The sequence below is a fragment of the Galendromus occidentalis genome, unplaced genomic scaffold (genome assembly GCF_000255335.2).
Source record: "Galendromus occidentalis unplaced genomic scaffold, Mocc_1.1 scf7180000077442, whole genome shotgun sequence".
Classification (NCBI taxonomy): domain Eukaryota; kingdom Metazoa; phylum Arthropoda; class Arachnida; order Mesostigmata; family Phytoseiidae; genus Galendromus; species Galendromus occidentalis.
In genome coordinates, this window is record NW_003805430.1 from 1,161,602 (window position 1) to 1,189,090 (window position 27,489).

A 27,489-nucleotide genomic window follows, 5' to 3' on the forward strand; every position below is an offset into this window, starting at 1 on the left:
AGGAGGGCTGTCAACACCCTCGACCATAAAGCATGCGCCCTGCTTCACTCTAAACTCAAAGGATTCCATCTCGAGGACGTCGCGTGAGTATTCATAATACGTTTTCTACGTTTCCCCTAGCCTCACTTGTTCCTAAGCTTGCGGTCTAGGCATGACGTGCGACGCTGGTTTGCCATGTCGTGCCATCATTTCTCGTGAAGTTTGCCTCCGTGGAGTAAGGGAACACATGGACATGTAGGCCGCGGCCGTCCCGGCCGTGAGGAAAAATAGATTTGACAACGAATAATTCCCCGTATTTTCCACCGTGGACGAAATGCGTTGGACTCACGAATGAAATAAATATATCGGAGTCCCAATTCTTCGCTTAGATGAATGACATAAGAAGTGCCCTCGATCCGCGCCGCAGGATCGTCAGAACTCCGAGGGGACACGACGGAGAACCTCGAAACGTTCAGCTGAGACGTTTACGGCGCACGTATCTCGGTCACGCGCTGCTCTTTCGACATATTCGACGACAAGTCCACTCTCTGCAAATAGAACCGCTCGCTTGGCTGACCCGAAAACGATGATGACCACCTTGAAGGTCGCTACGCCCAGGCTTACGGTCGGGCTCACGTCCATAAGTAGAGCGCGGGTACAGCCTGGTAAACGGTGCAACCGACGACGACCTATAAATGTATCGGAAGTATATTGTATGTGTATCTTGTACTGTCTGGGGGACCTGACGAAATCGTGAGACCCACCACATCATGAGACCGACCACATACTACGTTGACATCGTAATTACCGTGGCCGTACGATTTAAGCTCCGCTGAATCGGAGAAGTCGACCCCGATCGGTTCTCTGAACCTGTTGTTTTTCTTGAAAGCTGATCCTTTTCCATCGGTCCGGTATCAAGGGATTCCGTGCGTGAACGTCTTGCCTCACAGAGCGGTGACCGATCGATCGATTTCCCTTCTTTTGAGAATCCCGAAATTAGAGATTGTGCGCGGAAATGAAGCTTCGGGGCCGAAATGCTCCTCCGAAATATAACTCTCCACGATTCCATTTCGCAAAACGTCTCAGGACTTCGAGATCTCCCATCGACGCGATGTCGACTCTGCTCAGTAAACAAAAACGATTCGAGCACGTTATGCCCCCGATCCGACCACACTTGAGAGACTTCCCCATATCTCCCGGGTAAGAACGCACATACTTGTCGCGAAGCTCGGCTATCGATAGCTTTGGCTTAGTGCAAGTGGATGGAGAATATACCTACAAGAGAGGGTTCAAAGTGTTTCAACCGAAGGCTCACTGTCACAACTACTGGGAGAGGAGCACCCCTCGCACTCGCGACCCTCCCCTCTAGTACGTTCGAAAGGTGCAACACTCGTCGAAGCATACGGAGGGTTGTTCCAGACTTCCTCGCTTACAAGGAAGAACTCATCGGAGAGACTTTCCCGTCCCATACGGGTCGCTGTTTCTTCCTTGGTGTACTTTGCTGTTGTCACCCATGGCCGAGAGCCGGCCACCCCCAAATGGGAAGTCGGACTTCCTCCGTGGTCGTTCGCCGGCCGGAGCATCCGCCGCACCCGCTCCGTCTCAAGCGACGGCACAGGGCGCAGGGGAGAGTCATAGTGGGAAAATTCCGCTTTAAGGCTAGCTCGTTCCTGAGGGATCACGGTGGAAAATCTGAGCATGAGTCAGATCCGCACCCTTCGTGTATGATTTCTTCATTTCACGTGAATCAGAGAAAATACACTTTCGAACTCTTCGAAACTTTTCGGCAGTCAAGTCTCGAGCGAAATCGTTGCTGGACCCTCGAGTTGATTGAGGTCTGGACAGGGAATCAACCGATTCGAGATCGCGGATAGACATCCTGGAAAGATCCGGTCGACGTTGGAATGAGCACGTAATTAGCATCGGATCTGAATCTCTGATTTCCGGGCGCCCTTCGTTCCTTCTCGGGTGATCAGGCGACGTTTCCCGCGAGTTCGAGATACAGCCATCGAGACTCGACTTCGTCCGAGTATTGGCTTCGCGCCGAGCAGGGGAATCGTATTTGTCTCAGAGGCTTCTCTGCGCTGGCACTTCGAATGAAGATGAATCGGGCCAGATACAACATCCATCACACATCCATTCTACTCCGATTCCTTTTGTGGCAATTGAGAAGGACGCGGGTCCGCCGCGGAAGTCTGGGAGCTTCGAATCGCTCAAGTTGTCCTGAGCGATTCCGGAGGGCTCGACATCAGCGGAGTTATCCCTCGAGGATCTCTTCTCTGACGCCCGGTAGAAGAGATTAGCTCAGCAAACAAACGCTGATCTCCGATTCCACGTCGTTTCCATGATCTGCACCAGTTAGATTCCGGACATTTCAATAATTGATTTCACGGACACCATCACTTCGTCTAAGCCAATGCTTCTCAAACTGGGCTCCGCGGAACCCGCAGGGCTCCGTGAGCCCTCTGATGGCCTGCCGGAATTATTCAATTCCTCCCGAGTTCAACTTCTGTTTCGGGTTTCGAAGCATCCTCTGCACCCTCTCCGGTGGGAATCGATGGTTTTGCGGAGGTAAAAGAGCATGCATTGGATTAATTATAGCCCCTGCGGGGGCTCAGCGGGAAAAAAGTTTGAGGACCACTGGTCGATGCAGATGCCATGGGGAAAACCCCGTGGAAGCCCAGAAGATCGTCGCAGGGGGCCCGTCGAACATCCCCCCAAGATCGTCCTCGAGAGAACCTGTATCCCAATCGCTGACCGTGCAAGTTGAGCACGCGAGAAACGGATAAGCGCTTGGAGCTCGGCTCCGGAATTATTTGATCGGATACTATCTCTGAGTATGAGGGACCCGTAGCGTCTTGGCTCGACTCGGAAGCGATTTCTTGCTCGGAACGGCCTGAATTTATGTTCGACGACGCTCATATCGAATGCATGGACCTGCCGGGAAAAAAGTCCCGACGAATTCCCGGGAACCGTTGAGTGAATCGAGATGCTGCGGCAGACCGGAGAAAAGGCGCTGATGGCTCCATGCGGGTCGCGCGTTCAGCATCCCAGGGGCAATGCCTCTGGCGTTTGTTTCTGGGAAAGCGTGGCTCCCGGGACAACTCCGCTCAGCGGCTGATGTCACGAGCCAGATTCAACCGATGCGCTCCGAAAGCAGGCGGAGCTGACGCTTGAATATGATGAAATAGCGTGTCTGAGAAGTGAAAGGCGAAACCCGCTCGAGGAATGGGATCATTCAGTGGAATTCGAGCACCAGCTGAGGATTCTCGAATAAGAACTCTGAGGGAGAGAATAGGAGAAAAACGCGGAGTGATTTCGTATGACCGCTGCCCGAGCTGCTATCATGGCAACCCCCGGTCCCTCTCCTACTGAGTCATGTTCCGAGAATTCAAGCCTCGGAACCGATCTGGGAAGTTTTTCAGTAGGCCTCGTATTACAATAAGAGCTCGTTACTACGAACACGAAGGGATCGACGAAACTGGTTCGTTGTACCAAGTTTTCGCTGTATAGAATGCCGCTCAACACCATTCCTATGGCGAGCTGGCCAAAGGAGGAGAAATTCCTTGTTCGTTGTACGGAGAAATTCGCTGTAATGGGGGTCTTCATAACGAGATTTTACTGTAATTCTGAAAATCATAGGCGGCCTTCTCTCCTGTCTGCTCCGGAGTTCTTCACGATATGGAAGACCGGGGCTACCGAATCCGCTGATCACGATGCATCAGGGAAAGTTCGAGTTGTCGAAAATCTTCAAACACCGACTCGACTCCGGAGCTTCGTCAAAAGAGAATCGGAGACAGTGGACATTTTCCGGATCACCGAACTCAATCACCACGCGAGACCCCAGAACGGACTGAGTCGTGGCGAGGAAACGGAAGGAAAAATCCGATATATTGGAGCCCCGAGCGCCCCCGCTCACAGGAACATCGAGATTACCTCGATATAATAGTACATTCATCACGTATCAGAAGTATGAACTTTGAAGCTCTGCCGGATCTGTACGTAGGTACTTCCCGCTTTGAGTGATCTGGAAAATCGTCGTTGGTTCTATCCGGCTGAGTGGCCTTCGGCCTACGAAGGGCCAGCCTCAGGCAAAACAAAGTCCTGTGATACCCGTACGCCCAAATGTACGATCGTCTGAGCCGTACGTACGTCTGACCGACCGACCGACCGTCTGGCCCGCCATACATTCATTCGTGGTCCGTCCATCCGCTCCGATTCCAAGAACCGACCAAACACTGCTGCTGCCCCCTGGCGTACGTAAATTGCGACCGCATGAAGAAAACGGCGAACGGCGCCCCCCAGTGGGCACGTGGCGTCTCTCTGGCGGAGCCTGGGCGCTCTCGGAGTAAAGTCACTGCCGCATAGAGCGCAGCGCAGTGGATACTAGCTGAGGTCGCTGTTGGCTGGTTGGCGGCAGGCAGGAAGGAAGGCAGGCAGGCAGGCGAGCGAGCAACCGAAGTTACCGAGCAGGCGAGCGCCGAAACAAAAAAGCTCTTGGTTGTTCCCAAACACTGTTCAGCAAGTTGTGGACCCCTTAGGAAAATCGACGATTTCTGTGCACACTAACCAAGTGGGTCCTGTGGCCCTGCGGCTGCGCGGAGACCCCTTAACGAGAGACCACTGCAGTGTGATGCTTCGTGTGACTGACTGACCCTAAATGACTGGACCCTCGCAACGATGGCGTAATCACATCGCCTGGCAATAATCATCTGAGAAGGATCCGGGGCTCGGATGGCGCCGGGTTAGATTTTTAGTTTGTTGGACTCAGAGCCCGCGCTCCGTCGCTATCATCGACGTAGTCATCGTCGTCACCGTTGCGGTCGCCGTGGTTGTCGTCGTCGTCGTCGCCGACGTCGTTCGGGAGTTAGAGAGGGACGTACCGCGCAAAGCGACGCGAACCAACGCCCCGACGGAATCCCACCTACTCCTTACGCTCGAACGAACGACCCAACGACAAAGCGGACCATTGCACGTCAGAAACACCCTCGGACGACTTTGAGTGAATGAATGCGAGAGCGCGTGCGCCCAACCCCCCATCATACTCATCGTAGCCCCCCATAGAAGAAGCAATAATTTTCCAGTCTCCGGGATAAGAACGCAAAGGAGCTGGTCGAAGCAAAGGCGATAGCAGGAAGAGACTAAAAGAAAATACCGCAGTGGTTCATTAGCAGCAATACATCCGGCAGTCAGTATCGCATCGTTGAGGGTGTGTCTCTGTACAGTTTCGCCATGGAGTGCTGTGGGTTATTCCGACTGGAATCTGCAGCGTTGAGTTTTTGTTGACCCGTTGCGCTTCCATCCATGAAGCAACCCTCGTCGGAATCGAGAGGAATCGTCTCGGCCCCATTGACCACACCGCTTCGTGAGAAAGTGTTGTTTGTTCGTGCGTTTTTCTGTTAACGAACGTCGTTTCTTACGTTGTTCATAGTCAGTGAGACCGCATTCAACGAGTACAGCATTCTTGGAATTTGTTCCATTCGCGCAACGACTTCCCGAAGAAGGAAAGAATCGACGAGAAAGCTGCAGCAGGGAAGAAATAGAAGGAGGCGACCAAATTTGCAACGTCACTGCATCGACCAGTTGATGCTCGGCAACCCGTTGCTTTGACCGGTCCCTGTTCCACTAGAGTCGTTCTCTAGAAACGAGCAAAGACGAAACGAGTAGAAGCGATTCGTGGGGACACAAATCAAGTCATTTATTCATTCCCGAATCGGAGTCGTATCTCCTGTTCCAAGTTGGCCGCAGCTCCTCGGCCATGCCGCCGTCCCGTACATCGATCACGGCGCCCACGCAGAAACTCAACAGTCATCATTCATCGATCATCACACTTTTCCAGTTCACCGTCCCACCTCTCGGAGTTCCTGCCTCCAATCTACCCTACCAGTCATTTTTAGAGGTGCCCCTCATCCTCGGCGCGAGTGAACGAAATTCGAAATGGAGCATCTGTTGAGATTAATTGTTACGTGACACAGTCACAGGGAACTACGGACGAACGATCTCTCAATCAGTCGGGCTGAGGAGCAACCAATCACCCAATCGTTTCATCGCGCATCTCCTCATCATCGTTATCATCAGAATCGTTGTCCGACCCATCGATATCGGAGAAGGAGCATCATCGATAGCAACTCGAAAAGTCTCATTCGTTACGTAACTTGTTGTGCTCTGCTCGTTTTTATCGGTCGGATGGTTATTTGACCTCGAGGTTTTTTCTACCGTTGATGAATGCAATCAGTGTTACATCCGGAACTGTTGTTAAACTGTGTGCGTGTTTGTGTGAATATCTGCGCGAGTGTGCTGCCGGCGTTGTGTTTGTCGAACTTACCGATTGAAGAATCTAGCAACAGCAACGTACCGTGAGAATAAGAAACGAACGTTGCACACATCGCGGGCTGAGCGGAGAACCCGGGGAGACAGACGATACTGAAGGAACGCCTCCGCCCACGCACCAAAAAACGAACCAGGGAGCAGAAATTGAATACAAGAAGCGGCGCTGGATCCTACGACGCGAGTTAGCGGGGGAGCAAGGATCCGACTGAAGGAGAGGAAGACGGCAAAAGAGGAAAAGTCACATACAAGCGAACCCACCGTGGAACAATTGCTCGCTCGCAGCCTCGATCGCCTCCACCTGTGAATTGAGCTCCTGTTTTTCAACGAAGTTGTCAAGCGCAACGTTCAAGAGAGTTTTTCTTAAGTGAACACAATCGAAACAAGTATACTTTCTGTGGGTGCAGAATATGTGCAACGAAACAGGAGAAGGCTTCAAATACCCAGCACACACTCGGAAAGTTACGGAAAAAAAGTCTCGCAATGTCTGCCGGCGACCACACGGCCGATTAATGAAGCCATAGACGCGTAAAATAGCCTTTGCCGATATAGCCAGCCACCCAACCAGCCAGCCAGCAGTCCTCAGCGAGTGGATCTGGACCGCTCAATCAATCGCCACGGCCTCATCTGTGACAAGTTCCCACTAGGAAGAAGCATTGGAGCTCATCGAACTTCCCATCGCATCCTGATTGTTCACGATGCACGCGATGCGAAACAACTCCTCAAGGAGTGGTTGATTCGAGCTCGGATCGTGAGCTTCAAGTCAACGAAGAAAATCTCTGCCCGGAGTCGGATTGAAACAATTTTACGTCGAATTGGAGCAATTCGAAGTCGGGTCAGAGCTAATTGTCCAGAGTGTTAACGGAACTTTCTGAAGCATCGTGGAAAATCACTTTCCGAAATCGAGCTGAAGCTTCCCGAAAAAAGGAGGTTCGGAGTTCATTTAGACCAAGGTCGGCGCACTCGGCGTCGATTCGTTAGGCTGCCACCGAAGATAGCAGAAGAGTCGAACAAAAACCCGTCTTGAGCAAAGTTCTCTAGCTATAAGGAAACGGATGAGGAATCTAGACGGACCACGTCGACAACGACACGGCAGCACAGCGAACCCGGATCCGACCCATTTTGGAACTGGGAACCGCCGGAATTAGAAGAGTAAGCGAGGATCCGACTGCTCCTCACAGTCAGGAAAGCGTTCTCCGAGACGGAGACGAGCGAATTTTCGAAGGAAGAGAGAGAGAGAAATACTGACTTAGGCAGGTAATGAAATCTGCGTAGAACGACGGTTCGTCCGAAACACATCGTTCATTCAACATCGAAAACATGAGAATCTCATTGATCACCTATGATCACGACCTGGAAGCCTATGCCTACTGCTAATAGGAAGACTCATCGCGGCTGTTCCGGTAGGAGAGAAGCGTTGAAGCGCGATCTAGCGCAAATGCGAATCTTAGCGAGGACAAGACCTCAAACGCATTCACAACGTTGACGAGAAGAAGGAAACGACGACGGAGCCGCGTCGGAGGAGAAATAAGTCAAAGTCGAACCATTTTCAACAAGCAACCACCAACATCTAGCGAAGACAATGCTATCGTCGCCGACCGTTTTCTCAGGCAGGTTGACGCCGGAACTGCACAGTATGGCAAGCTCACATTCGACTCATCGGCAAGAAGACCGCTACAGCGCTAGCACGGACAACTGAACTGAACTTAAAATCGAAAACTCGGACCGTCCGCTGGAGCTCGCGGACGGTACAAGCCATTCGACGACGAAAAATACGACGGAGAATAAATCAACAACTTTCTCCCATCGCCTGTCCTACTTTGTCCCCCCGGACGAAAGCACATATTCTGAATCAACGACGTACCCGATCACCGCCGCATGCTGGCGACCACACTCCATATACAACGAAACGTTGTTGAACGTGAGTAAAATCAAATGCAGTAGTTTTCGGTACTCGCAGGAGAGGAGTCGCATCGTCGATGGCTCCCCGTGGAAATCACTTCCTCTCGTTATCGTGGGTGAAACGCTCTCTCAACTAGATAGACTGAGGTTTTCCTGGAGAGGACTTGGGAAGGGGAGATCAAAATATCCCATTTGTTGTGCATCAGTGCTATTCATCGTTCCCCGCAAAGATTTGGACCTCCCCAGACGCCGTTCTGATGCGGGGAGCTCGGTCGTTTGGAGAAAGTCACGGGAAACGAATATTTCCTCGCCGAGGTGTCCACTGCGCCTTGCAGGAATCGAGTCGTGCAATATGTGACGTGTCTTTCGAAAGTTGGCCGAGTTCTCAGTCAGTTATTTTCGTGCCTTGGGAAAAGTCAGCGAAGTGAACGGTGCCGAGGGAAGCGTCGACTCTAGCGGCGGTGGCGGCCAGGGCAGCATCAGCGAAGGCCACCGCCCTACTTTCCGTAAGCGCGCTCCGGCCTTCAGCAGCACGCTGACCTACATTCGCCCCTAGCCATCGGAAAGCTATTTGTCCTCCGCTGTGAGGGGCTTATTATCTCTTGCTCCCCGACTCGTTTCCTTCCTTTCTCCGTGATGTCTCGATGGTCTGCTCAGACGATCTTCTCATGCCTAGCAATCACCCGTACAACCACCCACCCATCCTCTCACCGTTCTACGCAATCATACACCCACCCACCCGACCACCACCCCACCGTTCTGTTAGCGATTCACTGAGCGCTCAATAGAGCTCAACATCCGAGCCATCAAAGGACCATTCGCACGCCGAACCCACAATCCGGACCAACCACCGCTTGATAACGTGTTGGGGTATCGGAGTAGATTTCTCGACGCAATTCCAGTCGAGAGCTCGACAATGGAGGTGTATTTCTGCCCTAGCACCTATCAGCTTGATCGAGCGGTAGAACTTCCTCGTTCTCGGCACTTTCAGCCGGAATCAGAGTTCAATTCCATCGGCGATTCCACTGGGGTTTCGAGAGGGTGACCTTGAAGAGAACGGGCGTATTGCCGCAGCTCTTGTTCTCTTCTCCTTGTCTCTCTCGGTGCTCCTCCTACCGAAACCATCTGTCGTCTTCTTCCCCCACGAAAAGTTGACTAAAAGCCTTCCGCGTTCGTCCGAACTATTCGGGCGTTTGTGGGCGGCGATGGATTCTGAGGGAACTTCCGCGGACTAGGGAAGGCCCGACTCACCCTCGCTGTGTGCGGTCCCGGTCAACCCCTGGTCGGACGCCTGGTGGGCTGCCTGCCTGCCAGTCCGCTCGCGCATCCGCCCGTCTGTCCAAGCCTTCCTCGTCCGAGAGCTATCCAGACGGGGCCGCGGCGGGACCTTCCGCCGCCGCTGCCAGGAGCAGCGCAGCCGAACAGGATCAGTGAGCAAGAACAAGCTGCGGGAAAAGTGGGTTAATGGAGTCGCTTGGCTGTTGGCGGCGGCGGTAGGGTATGGATTCGCTCTCCTACACCGCCGCCCGGCTCGGCAGGCAAATGCGAGAGAGCACAGTCCGAGGACCACGGCTTCCTTCGGCAAGAGCGGCAGCCTCGGTCCGGAGGAAGCGGCGGGCTGACCGCGGCTCGACAATCAGGCACCTACTGCGACGGTGGGATGAACAAATGGCCCGCCAGAGGATCCACACTCACACACACGTTCGTACGGGGACGGAACAAACGCATCGTCCCCAAAACTTTCCAAGCTTCTGCGGGACGGGCCACCGTTTGACGTCATGACCACAGCCTCCGTCATCGTGTCAATTCAAACAACGATGACAGGAGCGACAGCGTCGATACGACTCTTTCGTTCGGTCGGTGCTCAGGCTCCGACTGCGAAAATGTGCATTGGCAAACTGAGAAGGTACAAGCGGGTCTTCGGGTACCCACGCCCCAACGGGCCAAGGGTAGGGTTTGACTCGTTCGTCCCGCTCGCCATCCTCGCTTTGCGCAGCGCCGGTGCCGTTGCAGTCAGAAGATAATTTTCCATTCGAACGTTCGGAGCGGACTTCTTCCCTTCGCGGTGCCTTACGAGTTCCTGGGATGACGAAGAAGAGAGTTCTCTCCGAATTATGCGCGGGCCATCTGTAATGCGCTCCTTCCGGAGCGGATCATCCGATTCATCGCGACTTCGCAGTGGTGGCGACTTCGCAGGACTGATCGATCAGGATCGGAGATATCGTTTACTGATTTTGCTATTAGTCGAGTGAATAATGCTGAAATCAATCTGCATCGAATAAGGAGGGTGGATTCGCAAGCTCGGATTCGTTCCAACTCATACACCTCGCCCCCTGTGGACCTCCCGTGCCTCTTCACGGTTTCGGCCGATTCAACGCCGTAAATTCATTGCAGCGATTGATTCGGAATTCTACCCCGCGCTCCGCGGTTTCGGTCATCGAATAGTGGAAGTCTCCACGGAGAGGTACACTACCAGTCAGTAAGCGTATCTTGATTTCGTTTTCAGACTTTCGGCTCTTTCCGCCGAAGCATCGAACTCCGGAGGGGAAAGACGGAACCGATACGCCTCTCGGCCATCAGACTCATCTATTCACAGCCCTGGAGTAACGGGTAGGTGGCTGACAAGCACACGCACTGCGTCCTAGAGCTCGATAGCGTGGTAGTTTCGCTCCGAGAACGTTATGCTATTCATCGAACGGGTATCGCCCGTCATTGAGGGCCTCCTTCTCCATCGGAAGCTAGGCTCTAGGCTCTCAGACTACGTGTATTCGATTTCAGGTGTGGGTCAGTTAGACATGGCGAAGAAAAAGAAAGGACAGAGTCGGGATCCGGGTGAGAAGGGACCTTCGGCACTTTGGCTTTTGTCGGAGGACAACCCGCTACGAAGATGCACCCGGTTCTTGATCGAATGGCCACCTTTCGAATTTATGGTTCTTATCACCATTATTGCCAATTGTGTAGTTCTAGCTCTCGAAGAACATCTGCCTAAGGGAGACCGAACGCCACTTGCTCAGCGACTAGTGAGTCATTCGATATCATTCACTCTTCTCGTCATCTTCAAGACGATACCGGGTCGATGAGCAGCCGACGACCGAATTTCTAATTTCTCGTATTCGCGCTTGCAGGAAGAAACAGAACCATACTTTTTAGCAATTTTCTGTGTTGAAGCGTCATTAAAGATTCTAGCCTTGGGACTTATACTGCACAGCGGATCGTACCTAAGAAGTGTCTGGAATATGATGGATTTTGTCGTTGTTGCATCGGGGTAGGCGTAAATTTGGAATAAGCTCCCGAATCGAGCAGCAATTCCCTCGTTCAACACTCCCACTTCGATGCTCTCACTTATTCCAGGATTGTGACGGTTATAATACCGGACAACATGGACTTAGATTTACGAACACTACGAGCCATCAGGGTTCTTCGGCCATTGAAACTAGTATCGGGGATACCGAGTAAGTATTTGTGCGCGGGGGTGATGAAATAGATGGTTAGAGTAGGATGAAATGAAGGAATGCATGGCCATCCGATGTGTTCGGTGAATCCTGCCCTGAGAGGACTCGAGACGGCCGGGCTCCTGGAAATTGTCTTTTCCGACGTTAATTTTCTGCTCGACAGGTCTTCAAGTCGTCTTATCGTCCATCATAAAGGCTATGGCACCATTGCTCCAGATCGGATTGCTTGTGTTGTTTGCAATCGTGATCTTCGCCATCATCGGTCTGGAGTTCTACAGTGGTATCCTTCACAAAAGTTGTTACAGTTTGGAAGATCCAAGTGAGTTCTCGACATCGCTCTTCATCTTCGGAGTCTCTTTCGCCCTCGGGTCCCGGTCCCGAGGGCACGTGATCGCACGCATATGCAGATTCGGAACCTGACTCGGGTGTTCTTTGCAGTGGACATCGTCCCCGAAGGCGAACAAGAAACACCCTGTTATCCTTACGTAATTGCGGCAAATGTACCAAACGGAGCCTTTAAGTGTGACAACAGTACCTCATTTTGTAAAGAGGGCTGGAATGGCCCTAACTTTGGAATTACGTCCTTCGACAACATATTCTTCGCTATGTTAACTGTATTTCAATGTATAACCATGGAGGGTGCGTACTGTCAATCGATTCTTCAATGCGCCGCAATCGCATTCACCCAGGAACTATTCCGTTCTCTCGGGGATGTTTCGAGGGAATCGCGGTCTTGAATCTGAGAGCAAAACTCGCATTCCAGGGTGGACACAAATGCTCTATTGGACAAATGATGCCATGGGCAACGCCTTCAACTGGATCTACTTCGTGCCACTCATTATCATTGGGTCCTTTTTCATGCTCAATCTGGTTCTTGGTGTACTTTCTGGAGAATTTGCGAAAGAGAGAGAAAAAGTTGAGAATCGTCAAGCCTTCCTCCGGATTCGACGCCAGCAGCAGCTGGAGAGGGAGCTTGACGGTTACGTTGAATGGATTTGTAAAGCCGGTAGGTATTCCGCTCGTTTCATACACGATTCGAAGAGTGCCGTATAGCCGGAGCTCTGATCGCTTTACCCGTCCCCGGAGCTCTGAGCTCGGTTTGGCGGCGCCGTGATGAAAAGCTATATTTTTCTTGCAGAGGAAGTTATCCTCGCAGAAAAACGTACGACTGAAGAAGAGAGAATGTACATCCTTGAAGGTTTGTTCGATCGACGCGCTTTCTTCGACCCGTTCCCCCTTTTTTTTCTATTTTTTTTCCTAAATTCACGTCACGAGTGACATCTGACTCTGTCGCCGAGCCGGAGAGATTTGACGTCGTGCTCTTTGCAGCCCGCCGCCGATACGCCGCTAAGCGTGACAAAATGAAAAATATGAGAGGCAAGTCAACCGACGAAGAAGAAGAGGAAGAAGACGACGAAGACGCTGAAGATGAAGGTACGATGCGTTTCCGAGCGGATTTTCGCCCTACTTATAAACGATCCATGTATATACTCACCCATTTCTGATTCGTCGAACGCAAGTCGTATACAAAGTACTGATACGAACATCACCATCAGAAGCGCTTTGCCGCAGTAGTTTCACTTCGGATTCGAGTTTAAATGCCTGAGAGACCGCCATGCTACACTGTGACTGAGTTGATATCTCACGGGAAGGGCTCCTCTCTCAGCTCGTATATCTCATCCCGACTCGACATGATTTTCTTGAATATTGAGAGTGGGCACCATCTTCTCCTCGAAAGGAGCGCGAGTCCCCTGAGGAAGCCCAGAGCCTAATTCCCCTGTTCCGAAGAATGGCGGTCTACGAGCGAAAGCCCATCAGACCTCGGAAGATGGTGGAACAAGGATCCGAAGTGAACACTCAGTCATTACACGCAGCCGGAGTGCACAAACACCACGAATTTCCCACTGCGATTCCCCCTCCCCCGATATTGAGTAAAAGGATGAATGATCGACAAATCGAGCGCTCCAATCCGAGCTCAATGGCTCAATGCGATCGATCATTCCAACGAGCTTTACATGCGGAACCTCGATAGTTCGATCGATAATTCATTCCCTTTCTCTCACCGACCCCTCTCCCCTCCTCTTGACAAGGAACGAAACGAATCTTAGACTTAGCGCATACAATAATTATTACGAACCCATTGCTAACAATTATGCCGCCACTCTACTCTGCGAATTCGCCGATTCTGCTGGACGGCCTGACACCTTTAGAATCTGAGACCGGAGAAGGTAAACAACGTTTCTCGGCCTGTTTCTCCTGGTTCACGTTTTTCTCGACCCCGTCCCTCCTCTTCCCCTCCTGCCACCCATGAGCCCGTACCTGTTCGCCCAGCATTTTCCTGTCCCTTGCAATTATCGTTGCCTTGCCGCATCGATCTGTACTGTGAAAACTCTTTCCCACGGAAATCTGCTCGACTGATGTATGCTCGTCTCTCATTGATCTTTTCGCCTCTGTACTTGCATTCCGCTGTTCGTGTTCTTTTCACTAATACACAGTTAACTTGATACAACCCGAATCTCTATTTTACCCTCGCCGTTCCATAGAACTTTAAGCCGGACTCCTCCTCGGCTTCTGACTTCCCTTGAGACAATCCGTGTTTCGCTTCTCTCCTGCCAACTCTTCACCCTTGATTCAAATTTTCCTGCTCTACGATTACGAATCCCATGCTGTCCCCCCGCTCTTGGAGTCTGTGAGCCAACCTGTTCTCCTTATCTTGCATTCGGAGCATCGAAACAGAACAGCGGGGAGAGGTGCGATCGAAGGCAAATCGCAGTGATATGATTCGACAGCCAGTATTCCGAGTCGGTGGACTCCGAGGGCTCTCGAGAAACCTGCGTATTTTCCCTCCGCGTTTCTGATCCATGAATTCAACAGAGAACGCGGATCACGCTATGCGTACATCCTCTCACAATGAAACTTGTCTTCGACGTCCAGCTCATCCCAAGCTCTTTAGACGAATGAGTCGGCCTCAGGCATCTTGAGGTCGTCTTTTGAGCTTAACAGGCACCCAGTAGCACTCCAGCCAAGGCTGTTGGTCCGAGCTATCGAAGTCCTTTGAGCGTCATTTGTATTTTTGTCATCGGAGTCCTTCCGAATGCTACCGAGCATCGCTACGTGTCATTTAGTGCATTTTAGCGCTCATTGAGTTCTACTAAGCGTTCGATTGCCTGTGGGGGTCCTCGCGGAACGATGAATGAGCAGCCGTCGGACGGAGAAAATTTCCCCTCTTCATTCCGGAGCAGAAAATCTAATGCGAAAAAGAAACGAGTCCGCGGCCCACATCGAATCTTCCTTTTCGTTCTGCATGCACAGCCGACACTCCACTGAGCTCCAGATCGATCGCGATTGTCTCACGTCAAGCAATCCTGAACTTTGTAAGCGAAGTTCTTCTCTCGTCCTCTTGACGCCAAGTGCCGAAGAGCAACGAGTTCTCCCGATGGATGTCGCGCTTCCCCTTAATTGAATTGAACCTGGGTTTTCGCACTCGATTTGGAGTCGATGGGTCGCTCTTGTTGATGTCGCTTCACTGTCGAGGCTGCTATAAATGGTCTGGGGAATCGGAACGAAGATCTCAAATGAGATTCGGGGAGCGGTCTCATCTGAAGAGACGTGGTGATAGCGAATCGGGCTGCTCAATGGGGCGCATGCATGCTCGCCTGCCGTAATGTTCACGTCATTGAACGGGTAGATAGCTCACCACGTTGGGAATCCTGCTGATCGATGCGGCTTAGATCACGATTTTCGGAAGATGCTTCGAAAATACGAAACGAAGAAACATTCGACCCGGAGCAAACATCAAATGAAGTGTTCTTCTTACCCTTCTTCCCGCGTGCTCTCCTCCTACCGTTGGCTCTTCAACCCGCGTGTCGTCCCGTGTGTCCTTCTGTGTGTACACTGTGGCGACCCGACGCGCGTCGTCTCCAACTGCCACCCAACGGGTGAACTGACGATTATCGTGGTGCAGACCAAACTTCTCGGAAAGGTGACTGAAGATTGAATGACTGGCAGAATGGTTGACGGCCTGAATGACTGATCGATGGATGGATTGATTGATCGACTGGTCGATTGGCACAATCACTGACTGACTGATTGACTGACATCGGAGTGATGGTGACGATGTCCATGGGTTGGGGACAATGATTGGAGGGAGATTCCGATGCAAAGCGAAGTATCCGCAGTTAGGAGAGAATGCGCGTAGTTTTGGAGCCAGGGGGTGCGTCCTCCGCTCCGTGGAATAGTTGGCCTCTCAAGAATGATTGCATTTAGCGAGCCGAATGGAGCTCCGTCCTCGATGAAGTGGTCCTAGTTTCCTCGTTGAGAGGTTGATCGCCCAATAGATTGCTAGGCTGGGTGATAGATCGTTCGACCATACTGACTGATTGTTGATGATTGTTCTTGCTAGCACTTGATACCCACCTGGCTTCTGCATAAAAGGCCGGCATGTTGCACTGCACTGAATTTTCCCTAGTGTTCTCACGAAGCTCGTACTATGATGGACTGTTTCCTACCACCTACCGTAGAAGGATTATTGACCCTACCGGCTTCGAATATGGAGAGATCGAAGATCAAATGAAAAAAAAACCCTCGATTAAATGCCAGTCTTGATCGAATTCGATCGATTGCACCGCTTGTATATCACAGCTGGACTAAGCAATCTCTTGCGGAAGGCTCTGTATTAACAATGTTTCCCCTTTCAAGGATCCTTCCTGAAAACAAACTCAAAAAGCAAGGGAGCCTTTGGACGCGCCGAAAAGCGCTTCAGGTAAGTTGTCAGTTTTAGACGCACACGGATCGCGGGTTCGCCTCTGTTCGCCCGAGAAGGATCATCGTTGCGAGCTCGCGCTCGATCATCAATCCGAGAATGGAAATTCTTCGTTCCAGATTTATGATACGCCGGGTAGTGAAAACGCAGCTTTTCTACTGGACGGTCATCGTCCTCGTGTTCCTGAACACCGCCTGCGTGGCCGTAGAACACCATAGACAACCGGAGTGGCTTGAGACCTTCCTCCAATACGCCGAATACGTTTTTCTCGGACTATTCATATCGGAAATGCTGGTCAAAGTGTACGCCCTCGGACCTCACATATACTTCGCATCGTCCTTCAATCGATTCGATTGTGTGGTCATCGCGGGCAGCATTTTCGAAGTGAGTTGACTTTTCATGAATATCGTGAGCCCTCATCATGACTGAGGATCGGATCGTCGGCTTCTCCCTGTGTGAATGTTCAGTCAAACATGAAACCTCCCTCCGCAGGTCATCTGGTCATCCTTCAAAGAGGGATCATTCGGTTTTTCGGTTTTGAGGGCATTGCGCCTGTTGAGAATTTTCAAATTTACAAAATACTGGTCGTCACTTCGGAATCTCGTTATTTCATTGATGAATTCGATGCGGTCCATCCTCTCCTTGTTGTTTCTGCTGTTCTTGTTCATCCTGATATTCGCCTTGCTCGGAATGCAACTGTTCGGCGGAGTTTTCAACTTCGCCGACGGTACCCCGCCAGCCAACTTTAATACCTTCGCGATCGCTTTGCTCACCGTGTTTCAAGTAAGTTCTTGGATCTCGACAGAATTTCGTGTTCCGGACTCGACGTCTGGTCTTGTCGCTATAGACCATTCGCCCAGACCTCATTCATGTAGTGAATGTCGCGATACTTTGACTTCATTGAGTGCTCTTCCAGATCCTAACCGGTGAAGACTGGAATGAAGTGATGTACAGAGGGATCCAGAGTCAAGGTGGAATTAACGGCGGAATGATCTACTCGCTGTATTTCATAATCCTCGTGATGTTCGGCAATTATACCCTACTGAACGTGTTCTTGGCCATCGCTGTCGATAACTTGGCAAATGCACAAGAACTCACCGCTGCCGAAGAAGAGGACGCAGCTGAGGAACAGAGACGGGCAAAAGAGGAACTTGAAAAGGAGATGGCCGACCTTCAGAGGCAGAATGGGCCTCAGGTCAACATCTGTCCGCCCTCCCCGTCTCAGGGTTCCAACACTGCACAAGGGAAAGACGGGTGAGTTTAAGATGGCGACATTCATAGGAGAGAGTTTGATAGTCAATTCGTCGGTCGGAATCCATTACGAACTTGAAACGATGATTTCCTCCGGTTGCTTCTCGAAAATGAAACGGGAGAGTTTGTCAAATGGAAGGGAATAATTTCCAAGAATTCCACAATTTCAGTGACCAAGATGCGAAAAATGGTAGGTTGAGAATTGAACGTTGAACCCATAGAATATTTCCGTCCGTGATCTTCCGCCTTTCCGGATTGATACATTGAAGACTTACACGAACCAACTTCTGAAATTGCAGAAGATGAAGAAGACGAAGAAGGAACCGGCCCAAAGCCCATGCTGCCATACTCGTCGATGTTCATATGCTCCCCAACGAACCCGTGAGTAGCCAAGAGCGACTCGAGCCGCTTTCGAAAGTCAGCCGAGTCCGCAGTGTCCTTCTCGAACAATACACGACTCGGCTGACTCGAACCCCGAGACGAGCTATAGAATGCGCGATACGGTGAAGTGTGCCGACTGCACCTGTCTCGCAGTAAGGGGGCACATGTTTTTTTCAGCATACGAAGAGCTGCTCATTTCGTGGTGAACCTGGCCTACTTCGATCTGTTCATCATGATAACAATTTCTATGAGCTCCATAGCTCTAGCGGCCGAAGACCCGGTGGAAGAGGATTCGCCCTCGAATAAAATCCTCAACTATTTCGATTACGCCTTCACCGGCGTATTTACTGTGGAGATGATTCTCAAAGTCGTGGACCAAGGAGTGATCTTGCATCCAGGCTCGTACTGTCGGGACCTGTGGAACATCCTAGACTCTGTCGTTGTCATATGCGCTCTTATTGCATTCGCATTTGCGTGAGTACGACCGACGGTCGGTCAAGACCAGGCGTGATCGAGGATTCACACGGGAAAATCGATCCGATAGCAGTTGAGCTCGTCGACTTAAATCAGCCTCGATTTTCAGCGGGAGTTCAACCGGACAAAATTTGAGTACCATCAAATCACTTCGGGTCCTTCGGGTTTTGCGTCCGTTGAAAACTATCAAAAGAGTGCCCAAATTGAAAGCAGTATTCGACTGCGTTGTCACGTCACTGAAGAACGTGTTCAACATTCTCATCGTGTATATTCTATTCCAATTCATCTTCGCCGTCATTGCTGTACAATTGTTCAATGGGAAGTTTTTCTTCTGCACGGACCACACAATGCTGTACGAACAAGACTGTCAGTGAGTATCGCTCCTCTTCCGAATACTCGGTCATACCCATCCGAGATCCCGAGATATCCTACGGCAAGATGGTCCCCCAAATCGGGAATTATCAGTGATCATCGGAGGAGAAGCGATGCTGAGAACGCGATCCCGCTGAATTTCAGGGGTGAATACTTCGAGTTTGTGGATGCTCGGAAACCGCCCAGAGTAATGAAACGCTTGTGGAAACGACAAGACTTCCATTACGATGACATATCGGCCGCCATGTTAACTCTTTTTACCGTTCAGACCGGAGAAGGCTGGCCACAGGTACGTTCCGCAGTAAATTGAACATCCCAAACCGTAGAGTGAGCCATGCATCGTCGCTGAGCGAAGACAATCTGCTTCTCGATGACAGCCTCATTTTCTTCTCGCAGGTACTGCAAAACTCGATGGACTCGACGGACGAGGACAAGGGCCCAGTGCCTAGATACCGAATTGAAATGTCACTCTTTTATATCGTGTTCTTCATCGTATTCCCATTCTTCTTTGTAAATATATTCGTTGCGTTGATCATCATCACATTTCAAGAACAAGGTGAAAAGGAACTTGAGGAAGGAGAAATTGATAAAAATCAGGTCAGTCCTTGTGCCGTAGAGCAACCGCGTCCCAGCGTCGCGTCGGTGACGCCCATTCGTCGGAACAATCACTAATCGGAATCCTTGCCTTGGCAGAAATCGTGTATCGATTTTTCCATTCACGCAAAACCATTGCAACGCTACATGCCGAAGAACAAAACCACCTTCAAATACAAAGTGTGGAAAGTTGTTGCCTCAACGCCGTTCGAATACTTCATTCTCCTGCTCATTGTACTCAATACCGTTTTACTCATGATGAAAGTAAGTACGGACGGGGAGCAGTCCGCGGGTGTCCAGGGGAGATTCTCCTCGACACAATATGAATCGGGCATAACTCGAATTCTGTCCTCCGTTCCAGTTCCATAACCAACCGCCACAACTTACGCGTGTTCTTCATTACCTCAACGCTACTTTCACTGGCCTGTTCACGGTCGAATCTATACTAAAACTGGTCGCGTTTGGTTTCAAGGTCAGTCCAGCGCCTCAGGGTTGGAATTCCTTCAAAGGGATTTTCTATGTGATTCTCCATTCCATCGCCAATCTCGATTCGATTTCATGCTTCCCGTCTAGACCCCTTGTCTCCCTTTTCAGAATTTTTTCAAGGATTCCTGGAACACCTTCGATTTGATCACTGTCATAGGATCAATAATCGACGTCCTTGTCGTGGAGTACGGCGTAAGTAGATGTCAACAGTCGTATAAGTGTTCAGTAGAATCCCTTTCGGTTCCGAATAAGTTACAACTTCTTTTCATCATATAATTTTAGTCGATCATTAAAGGCTCGAATCCAACCAAATCCCCTATGATTACACAACCAGCGTCCTCAAGGGACGAACCCAACTCGGATGATTCTGTATAAGTCCCTATATCGTTCCCTGAATCGGTGTTAGTTAGTTTACTGTGTATAATTAGAATCGGTTTTGTGGCGGGTCCTTATAAACCTAAGGGCCGCGAAACTTCCTCTCCACCGCGTTCCATTTACTTTGGATCCTGATCGCACATACGATGCCTGTTATTCGCTTTCGTGGTCGGTTTATAGTCAGCGCCGGCCGACAGCTTCGACGCCGAGTCGCTGACTATAGGAAACTTGGGGCAAACTTTCTTAACCCCATGACAAGCGAATATCGGTATTTGGGTTCTTCATGCTTGCTTGCCTTGCTTTTTGTCTCAGACACGCAACTGTGTTAAGACAATGTGTTTGTGGCTAACTTTTTCTCGATCCTGCGATAGAGTGCGGATGCTCAGCCTCATCCCGAGCAAGAAGAGGACGCCGAAGGTTCAACAAAGGTAACTACGGCACTGCAGCTAGTTGCAAGCGAGCTGAACTTCTCAGAAAGTAGACTGTTAGAAACTACACCGCAAGGTTGTTCGATTTACTTGTACGCGCGTCACCGTCAGGACGGGAATTTCGAGAGGCACACTCCAGGAAGCAATCATGCATGAGCGAATCGAGGTCGTGTGCGAGCGAGACACCTGTCGGTAGGGGCTTATAGCCCTGGGAGCGGTCGGCAGCTGACGAATGACTTCGAAAGTGCACGACATTGGGTATTGCAAGTTCCTGATGATTCTACGCGGAAAGCCGCGCCAAAGCGAAGCACCGGAGCGTGCATTTTCTTCTCTGCTAAGTGCTTGCAAGGTTCTCGCATTTGCAAGCCGAGCTCGCACAGAATTCGGGTTCAAAAAATTTCACTAGCTTCTAGCAAGCAGCGCCAGCGCACCTCAATCGCCGGCGAACGCACTTTTCAGCTAGAGCGATGGAATATGCCGGAATCTTTGAACCCCCGCGACAGCGTCAGTGGCATAAGTCGGGTTTCTGCCCGACGTAATTCATAGTCGAAAATGCATTCGAGCCACGTGGAACGCGGAAGATTAGCCCCTCGTACTGGGATTTCGAGAAGCTTCCGGATCTTGATCCCTGTTACCGCAACGCAATCGTGGTTGCACATCGCAACGGCATAGCCGGCAGAGACTCGAATAGATGTCGAGACGACTTCGTTTCCGATATCGAATCAGCGAGTCGAACTGTACCCGCAGCTGTTTAGTCAGGCCTTATGTATAACAGACTTAAGTATAGTCATCGATTCAGCTCATCGATAGACTTAGCTTGTACGAAATACGAAACCTCCCGAGCCGGGCATCGAGGGAGGAGCATCGCGAATTTCGCGTTCGACGCAATTCACGAACTAAGTCAAGGGAGCAGCGCCCCGTTGTGATTCGACAACATCGGAGTGTGCTCGACATTCGCGTCTGGTTCATGGGATTTCCAATTTTTCCAGATAAATTTCTTCAACGTGGGATTCCTTCGTTTGTTCAGAGCCGCTCGTCTCATCAAACTTTTGAGACAAGGCTACACAATTCGAATTTTGTTGTGGACCTTCATTCAGTCTTTCAAAGTGAGTCTCCTTCGGGAGTTTTCGGGCACTCTCATCAGAAAGGTTCATCTCGCCCCCAGTCGGTGCCTATTGTGTCTTTCGATGTGATTCTAATTCGACCTCTTGGTTTCCAGGCTCTACCCTACGTCTGTTTACTCATCGCAATGTTGTTCTTCATTTATGCCATCATCGGCATGCAGGTGAGTGAAAATATCAATGAAGCCGATTTCCTATTCGATCAAGAGTCTCGGAAGTTTTATAGTAAATCGCCAATTATTGTCCTTCTACTATTCTGTGCTCCCGAAAAACATTGTTGAAAGAGAGAGCTGAGTCCCTAGAAGTGAATTAGAGAACGACTCAGTGGTCCTGAAAAGAAGGGTACATAGCAAATGCAAAAGACCTACACAGACGCACCTCAGTTTCGAGTCGAATTTCGGAACTCGAGAGGTTCTGCGCCCTCTGGCTACGAGCTGATGCTTCATGGACGGTGTACGAATTTCTCGACATCTCGTTCAAGATTAGCTGCGATTCACAGGTCTTCGGTAATGTGAGGTTCGACCCAGACACAGACATCAATCGTCACAACAACTTTCAGAACTTCTTCCAAGCTTTGATATTACTCTTTCGGTGAGTCGGCTCCTGCCCGGCACTTGGGAAACGAAGCAGGAAGGCCGCATAATGCGAGGGGAGCCACCTCACGGTTTTAGGTCCTAGGACACTGCGCAACCGAAGGCCATGCTCGTCCTCTCGCTATCGATTCCCGCGGCCTCCTGTGTAGCTGGATCTTGTCGCGGACTTCTTCGCTCTGCCTCATGTTCCTTAGCGACTGACAATTTTGGCCTCGTGGCAATATATGCATTTGATGCACACACGAACAACCGGAACTACACACAAACGCTCACTTTGTGATAGCTGATGGTCATAGAGTACCAACAGAGAGAGGGCAAACTTTTTCTGGCAGCCGGGAATCGCGGACTCGCCTAGTGTATTTGTAGATTTTTTCGAGCACATTGCGGAAGAAGTCGTATCATAGTAGTGCGGTATATGGGAATATTTGAGTTCTAGTATTGGACAGATATCGGAAGCATTTGGGATGTAGGAGCTTCTCCTTATGAGAGGACATATCAGCGAGTAAATTTAGACACCGAGCCAACCGGAGATTTATCTTAAAGAATGAAGGGAAATCGTCCCTTGATTCGATCAATAGCTCCACAAAGTAGCCACGGAATTTTGTAGTGAGTAGTGTAGCTTTGCCCGATGGTAACGTGGTCTCTTTCGGCATCTTTCGTAGGTTTTCGGTAACATCCAGCTTGCTCCCGAGACCCAAATTACAAGGCACAATAACTTCCAAAACTTCTTTCAAGGACTTATGCTATTATTCAGGCAAGTCAGAGCCTCAGAGTCGAATAAATTTCAATGAAGAACTTCTCCAAGTAACTCGCACGACTCCCTCGAAGTCAGAAACGAATCTCTCGAACCACTCTGGATCGAATCCTCTCGCCCTCAGCAGCTGAATGGGTCTTTAGAAGCTAAACACTGAAAACTCTCGTAGCAGAGATTGTAGATTTCGTTTCTTCGGGAAACGTCTCAAAATATTAGACTCCGTAGCATCGATGTGCATGGCGACGATCTTGTAGAGGTTCTTGCGATTGTTTCCGTCCTCGGTAGCGATGATGAGGATGCTGTTTTGTCCTCTTCGTAATGTTTCGGAGTCTCCCGAATTAAAATTAATGCTGTTGGATCCAGATGTGCAACGGGAGAGGCGTGGCAGGCCATCATGTTGGCTTGTATCAAAGGGCGTCCCTGCGATCCGCTCACCAAGAAGACAAGCAATGAATGCGGATCGAATATCGCCTACGCCTACTTTGTGTCCTTCATCTTCTTCTGTTCGTTTTTGGTAAGTATCGACTTCCGAATCGCCAGGCCGCCCGGCTTGCAAGCCATGAATTGCTATGCTCATAAATCATAAACATGTGGCGTGATTATTCGGTATCGTTGCTAAGCTGCTGATCGACCCGATTCAGATGCTCAATTTGTTCGTGGCCGTCATCATGGATAATTTTGACTACCTGACGAGAGACTCCTCGATTCTCGGAGCCCATCACCTTGACGAGTTCATTCGGGTATGGGCCGAGTACGATCCAAACGCCACGTGAGTAAGCTCCTGAGGACTGAGGATGAGTGCCATGCTCTTTTCTTCTCCTTGCTTTCATAGGATTTACCTTAGAACGGATCATTCAACCTTGCAGGGGGTACATCCATTATAACGAGATGTATGACATGCTAAGAAACATGGAGCCACCCCTTGGTTTTGGAAACAAATGCCCCTACAGGCTGGCTTATAAAAAACTGATTAGAATGAATATGCCCTTAACGGAGGACGGCAGGGTAAACTTTACCTCGACACTGTTCGCGCTGATCCGGGAAAACCTCGTTATTAAGATGAGAAATGCGGAAGAAATGGATCAGGCCGACAAAGAACTCCGAGTGACCATTCAGAAGCTTTGGCCATTACAAGCTGACAAGGTTACTGACAAATTAGTCCCCCCAGACTCAGGTAAGAACACGATCAAGGATGACGCTCCCCATGGGCTTGTTGTCCTCATTCAAGACATGAAGCGCTACAGGCTCTTACCCGCTGTCCTGTTTCGCGAGGTTTTCACAAGCCTATACGTTTTCCAGAACTGCGGACAGGAAAACTAACAGTAGGTAAAATATATGGAGGCCTTCTGATTCTGGAGAATTGGCGAGCTCACAGATTTCAAGTATCATCGGTGGCTGGATTATTCGCGGTAAGATATCGGTCGTTGGAAGGCATGAGCATACCTACTGGCGTATTTCTGATGGCGGTTGGGGTTGATTTTTTTCGCTCTGAGGATTCACAGCTAGACTCCTTGTGCCGGTCTACCGATGAGAAATGATTCCAGAGCGTTTTTGAAGGGAACAAGAATGAACTGTGCGAGCCTGCTTCGCGGGACTTTTTTTTACGCAGTCATCAATTCAATGGTGGCCTATGTCGCATCGAAAAGATCGTGAAGATGTGACGGAATGTCGCGGATTATTTACTCTCTTTGTAGCGAATCATGTCATTTGCAGAAACTCCTTCGATTTCTAAATGTTTCGAGCAGTAGTCGAGCTACTTGTTGCCGGGCCCTTGTGACAAACTGCTGTCCCATAACGTTCCCATCATAGGCCAGGCTCGAGCGACTGCGTACAATAAGGTGCCGAAGCTTCCGATGAAACACTATTCCTACGGTACATATCTCGTGTCTGTTCTTTACTGGTTACCTTGTCCGTGACGAATCTGTCTGCCTCTTCCTGTGTGACCCTTGCGGTTTGTTGATCGGTTGATGAATCAACCAACCAACCAATCGATCGATCGATGGATCGATTGGGCACTCATTACTGCCGAAGTCCGTGGAACTCATCGTACTCGTGTCATCTTGCTGTGGCCTCTTGACAAGCAATGCACTCATACAGCTCAACTTCTGTCTCTGTATCTCTCACTTCCTATCTCCAAACATTCTGATACGAGGATGACCTGACGAGCTAACCATCCAACGAGACTACATTCAAGCAAAGGAATAACGTATCCTCTACTTACGCATATGTGTGTTTGGCATAACAAGAATGCTGTCACTTGCTGCAATGTCTTTCGATGTCGTCGTTTTGATTGTACTTGTGTTGGTTCTTGATGGCTTATCCGACTGAATCTTGAGGAGGAGCAAGGCAGAAAAAATATTTTGGCGTCAGCTCTGGGTCCTTGCGATTGTTCTTTAGATCGGCTACGCCCCGAGAGATCTCAGAAATCGCTGCGGCGTCATAATTGTTCTATGATTCGAGATAGCTCCTGACAGAACTACGAATAACATGCATTCATCTCTTTCGACAAAAATGCTTTGTTGTCCCACAACGAATCCATGTGTGCACGATGAGGACCGTATTCAAGCTGTTCGGGCTGACACCCTCCCGATTCTCGTTATGCGATCTAATCCAAATCTGTCCGACTATCGCAGGTGGAACAAATGGAAGTAGCGGCAGCAACGCAGCAGCGGGCCAGCCAAATAGCTCAGACTCAGGCGCTCCAATCCGGTAGGTTCAAATATTAATAATCCCCGGGGTGCCTATTATTCACCGCGAGTTCTCTCCGGTCTGCAATGAGGTCCGATGTGAAAGACTCCCTCTGAAATTCGGCGTTCCTCTGTTGTGCAGGATCGGAGTCGGGCTCTCATGCCCCATCGAGTCATCTCCACCCGGAGCGCAGTGTGAGAGGCCGGTCCCCGTCGCCGCGTCGCCGTAGCTCGTTGTCGCCTCCAGATGGACGCCCAGATGGACGTCGGTCCTCTTACTGCCGAGGACGATCACCTTCGCCCTCGCCTAGAAGGGGGTTAGCGGACGCAGTTAGCGATGTCGTCGACATGGTCAAGTATGAAACCTCACGGAGAGGACGAGCTAGAGCCCAATTGCACGGAGATGAGTACTTCTCGTCACCACGTCGGTTCGAAAGATCCCCCAGTCGACATCGTCATGGCCAACGGCACCACTACCAAGCTACTAGCAGTAGACAAACGAGTCCTACAGAGTACAGATCTGAGACCGCGCACCATCAGCGGTCCAGATCCCCGTCGCCTAGTAGCCCTACTCAACACACAGCGTCATCGACACGTCACCATAGGAAACAACAATATAGAACCCCTACCCATAGCGAGTACTATGGTGAGTTAGGCTTACTGAGTTCCGAAGATCATTGGGGATCAGCGTCAGAGCTCTCTGGAGTTACCCAAGCCCGAGTCGTAGGGAATCACGGTAGAGGGAGGGAAAATTGAACGAGGTCAGAAAATGAGGAATTGATTCCTCAAAGGGGGGATTTCCAAAGGGGTCGGCCAACCTGAGCGTGCCTGACGTCTTTGTGTCATCTCTTGCAGGCACCGCTCACAGGGAAAGACGATCGCGGTCTCCAAGCCCCGCGACGTCGGCCCAGAGCTTACCGGTTGCCCAGAGTGGATGCAGAGCGGTGCATACGCGTCGTGGACGCATGTTGCCGCCTACGCCCAATAAGCCTTCAACCTTGCTATTGCTTAGGTCGGCCAAGATAGGCAACGTTCTAACCAACTATCAGCTTCCATCTGTGGCTCTTTCGCCCACATTGGCGCAATACCGCCACGCTGGATCGATCAACTTTCCTAAAGTGAGTGCATCACCAACGCGCTCTACCGCGTCCCACATGGTCACCACATGGAGTAGACATGATGATGAGTCATATACCAGCTACCGATCAGCAAGCTCACAGCCGCCATTCTTTGGGGACCTGCGTCACATACCTAGACAGCAGCTACCGAATGGGTGCAAGCCAGGATATATACCAGACACTCTGGGACCTTCCTCTGGAGGAGGCTCCTGGAGTGGGCTACAAAAACCAAGGGATACCATCATAGCCGTGCGGCCTTGTTACGGAGAAGCAGGCGGCCGCAAAGGCTATTACGGCTCCGACGACGAGTGGTGCTGACCTCCGAACACCGACGTTTCTGTCTGATTGACCGATGCGTTGTTCTCCGGATGTCAGGTCGCTGTCGGACCCGGAAGAAGTTTTTTCCTACCAACGACAGTTTCTCCTGATCCCG

At 50.6% G+C, this 27,489-nt stretch overlaps 1 protein-coding gene across 1 annotated transcript; it reads left to right on the plus strand.

The window, feature by feature from the left end:
- Positions 1-27,374, plus strand: LOC100901686 (voltage-dependent calcium channel type A subunit alpha-1). Its single transcript, XM_029111482.1, has 35 exons — positions 1-83; positions 10,715-10,818; positions 10,987-11,228; positions 11,334-11,473; positions 11,560-11,660; positions 11,824-11,979; positions 12,099-12,299; positions 12,424-12,666; positions 12,799-12,858; positions 12,990-13,094; positions 13,871-13,888; positions 15,625-15,642; positions 16,359-16,422; positions 16,542-16,806; positions 16,915-17,205; positions 17,339-17,676; positions 17,844-17,881; positions 17,976-18,054; positions 18,232-18,528; positions 18,638-18,898; positions 19,045-19,189; positions 19,297-19,497; positions 19,594-19,758; positions 19,856-19,966; positions 20,089-20,172; positions 21,773-21,889; positions 22,003-22,068; positions 22,404-22,495; positions 23,615-23,765; positions 23,893-24,020; positions 24,118-24,425; positions 24,551-24,660; positions 25,885-25,960; positions 26,081-26,584; positions 26,794-27,374. The coding sequence occupies exons 3-35, from the start codon at positions 11,004-11,006 to the stop codon at positions 27,372-27,374; spliced, it is 5,739 nt and encodes a 1,912-aa protein (XP_028967315.1). The 5' UTR covers positions 1-83; positions 10,715-10,818; positions 10,987-11,003.
- Positions 27,375-27,489: the final 115 nt, after the last annotated feature.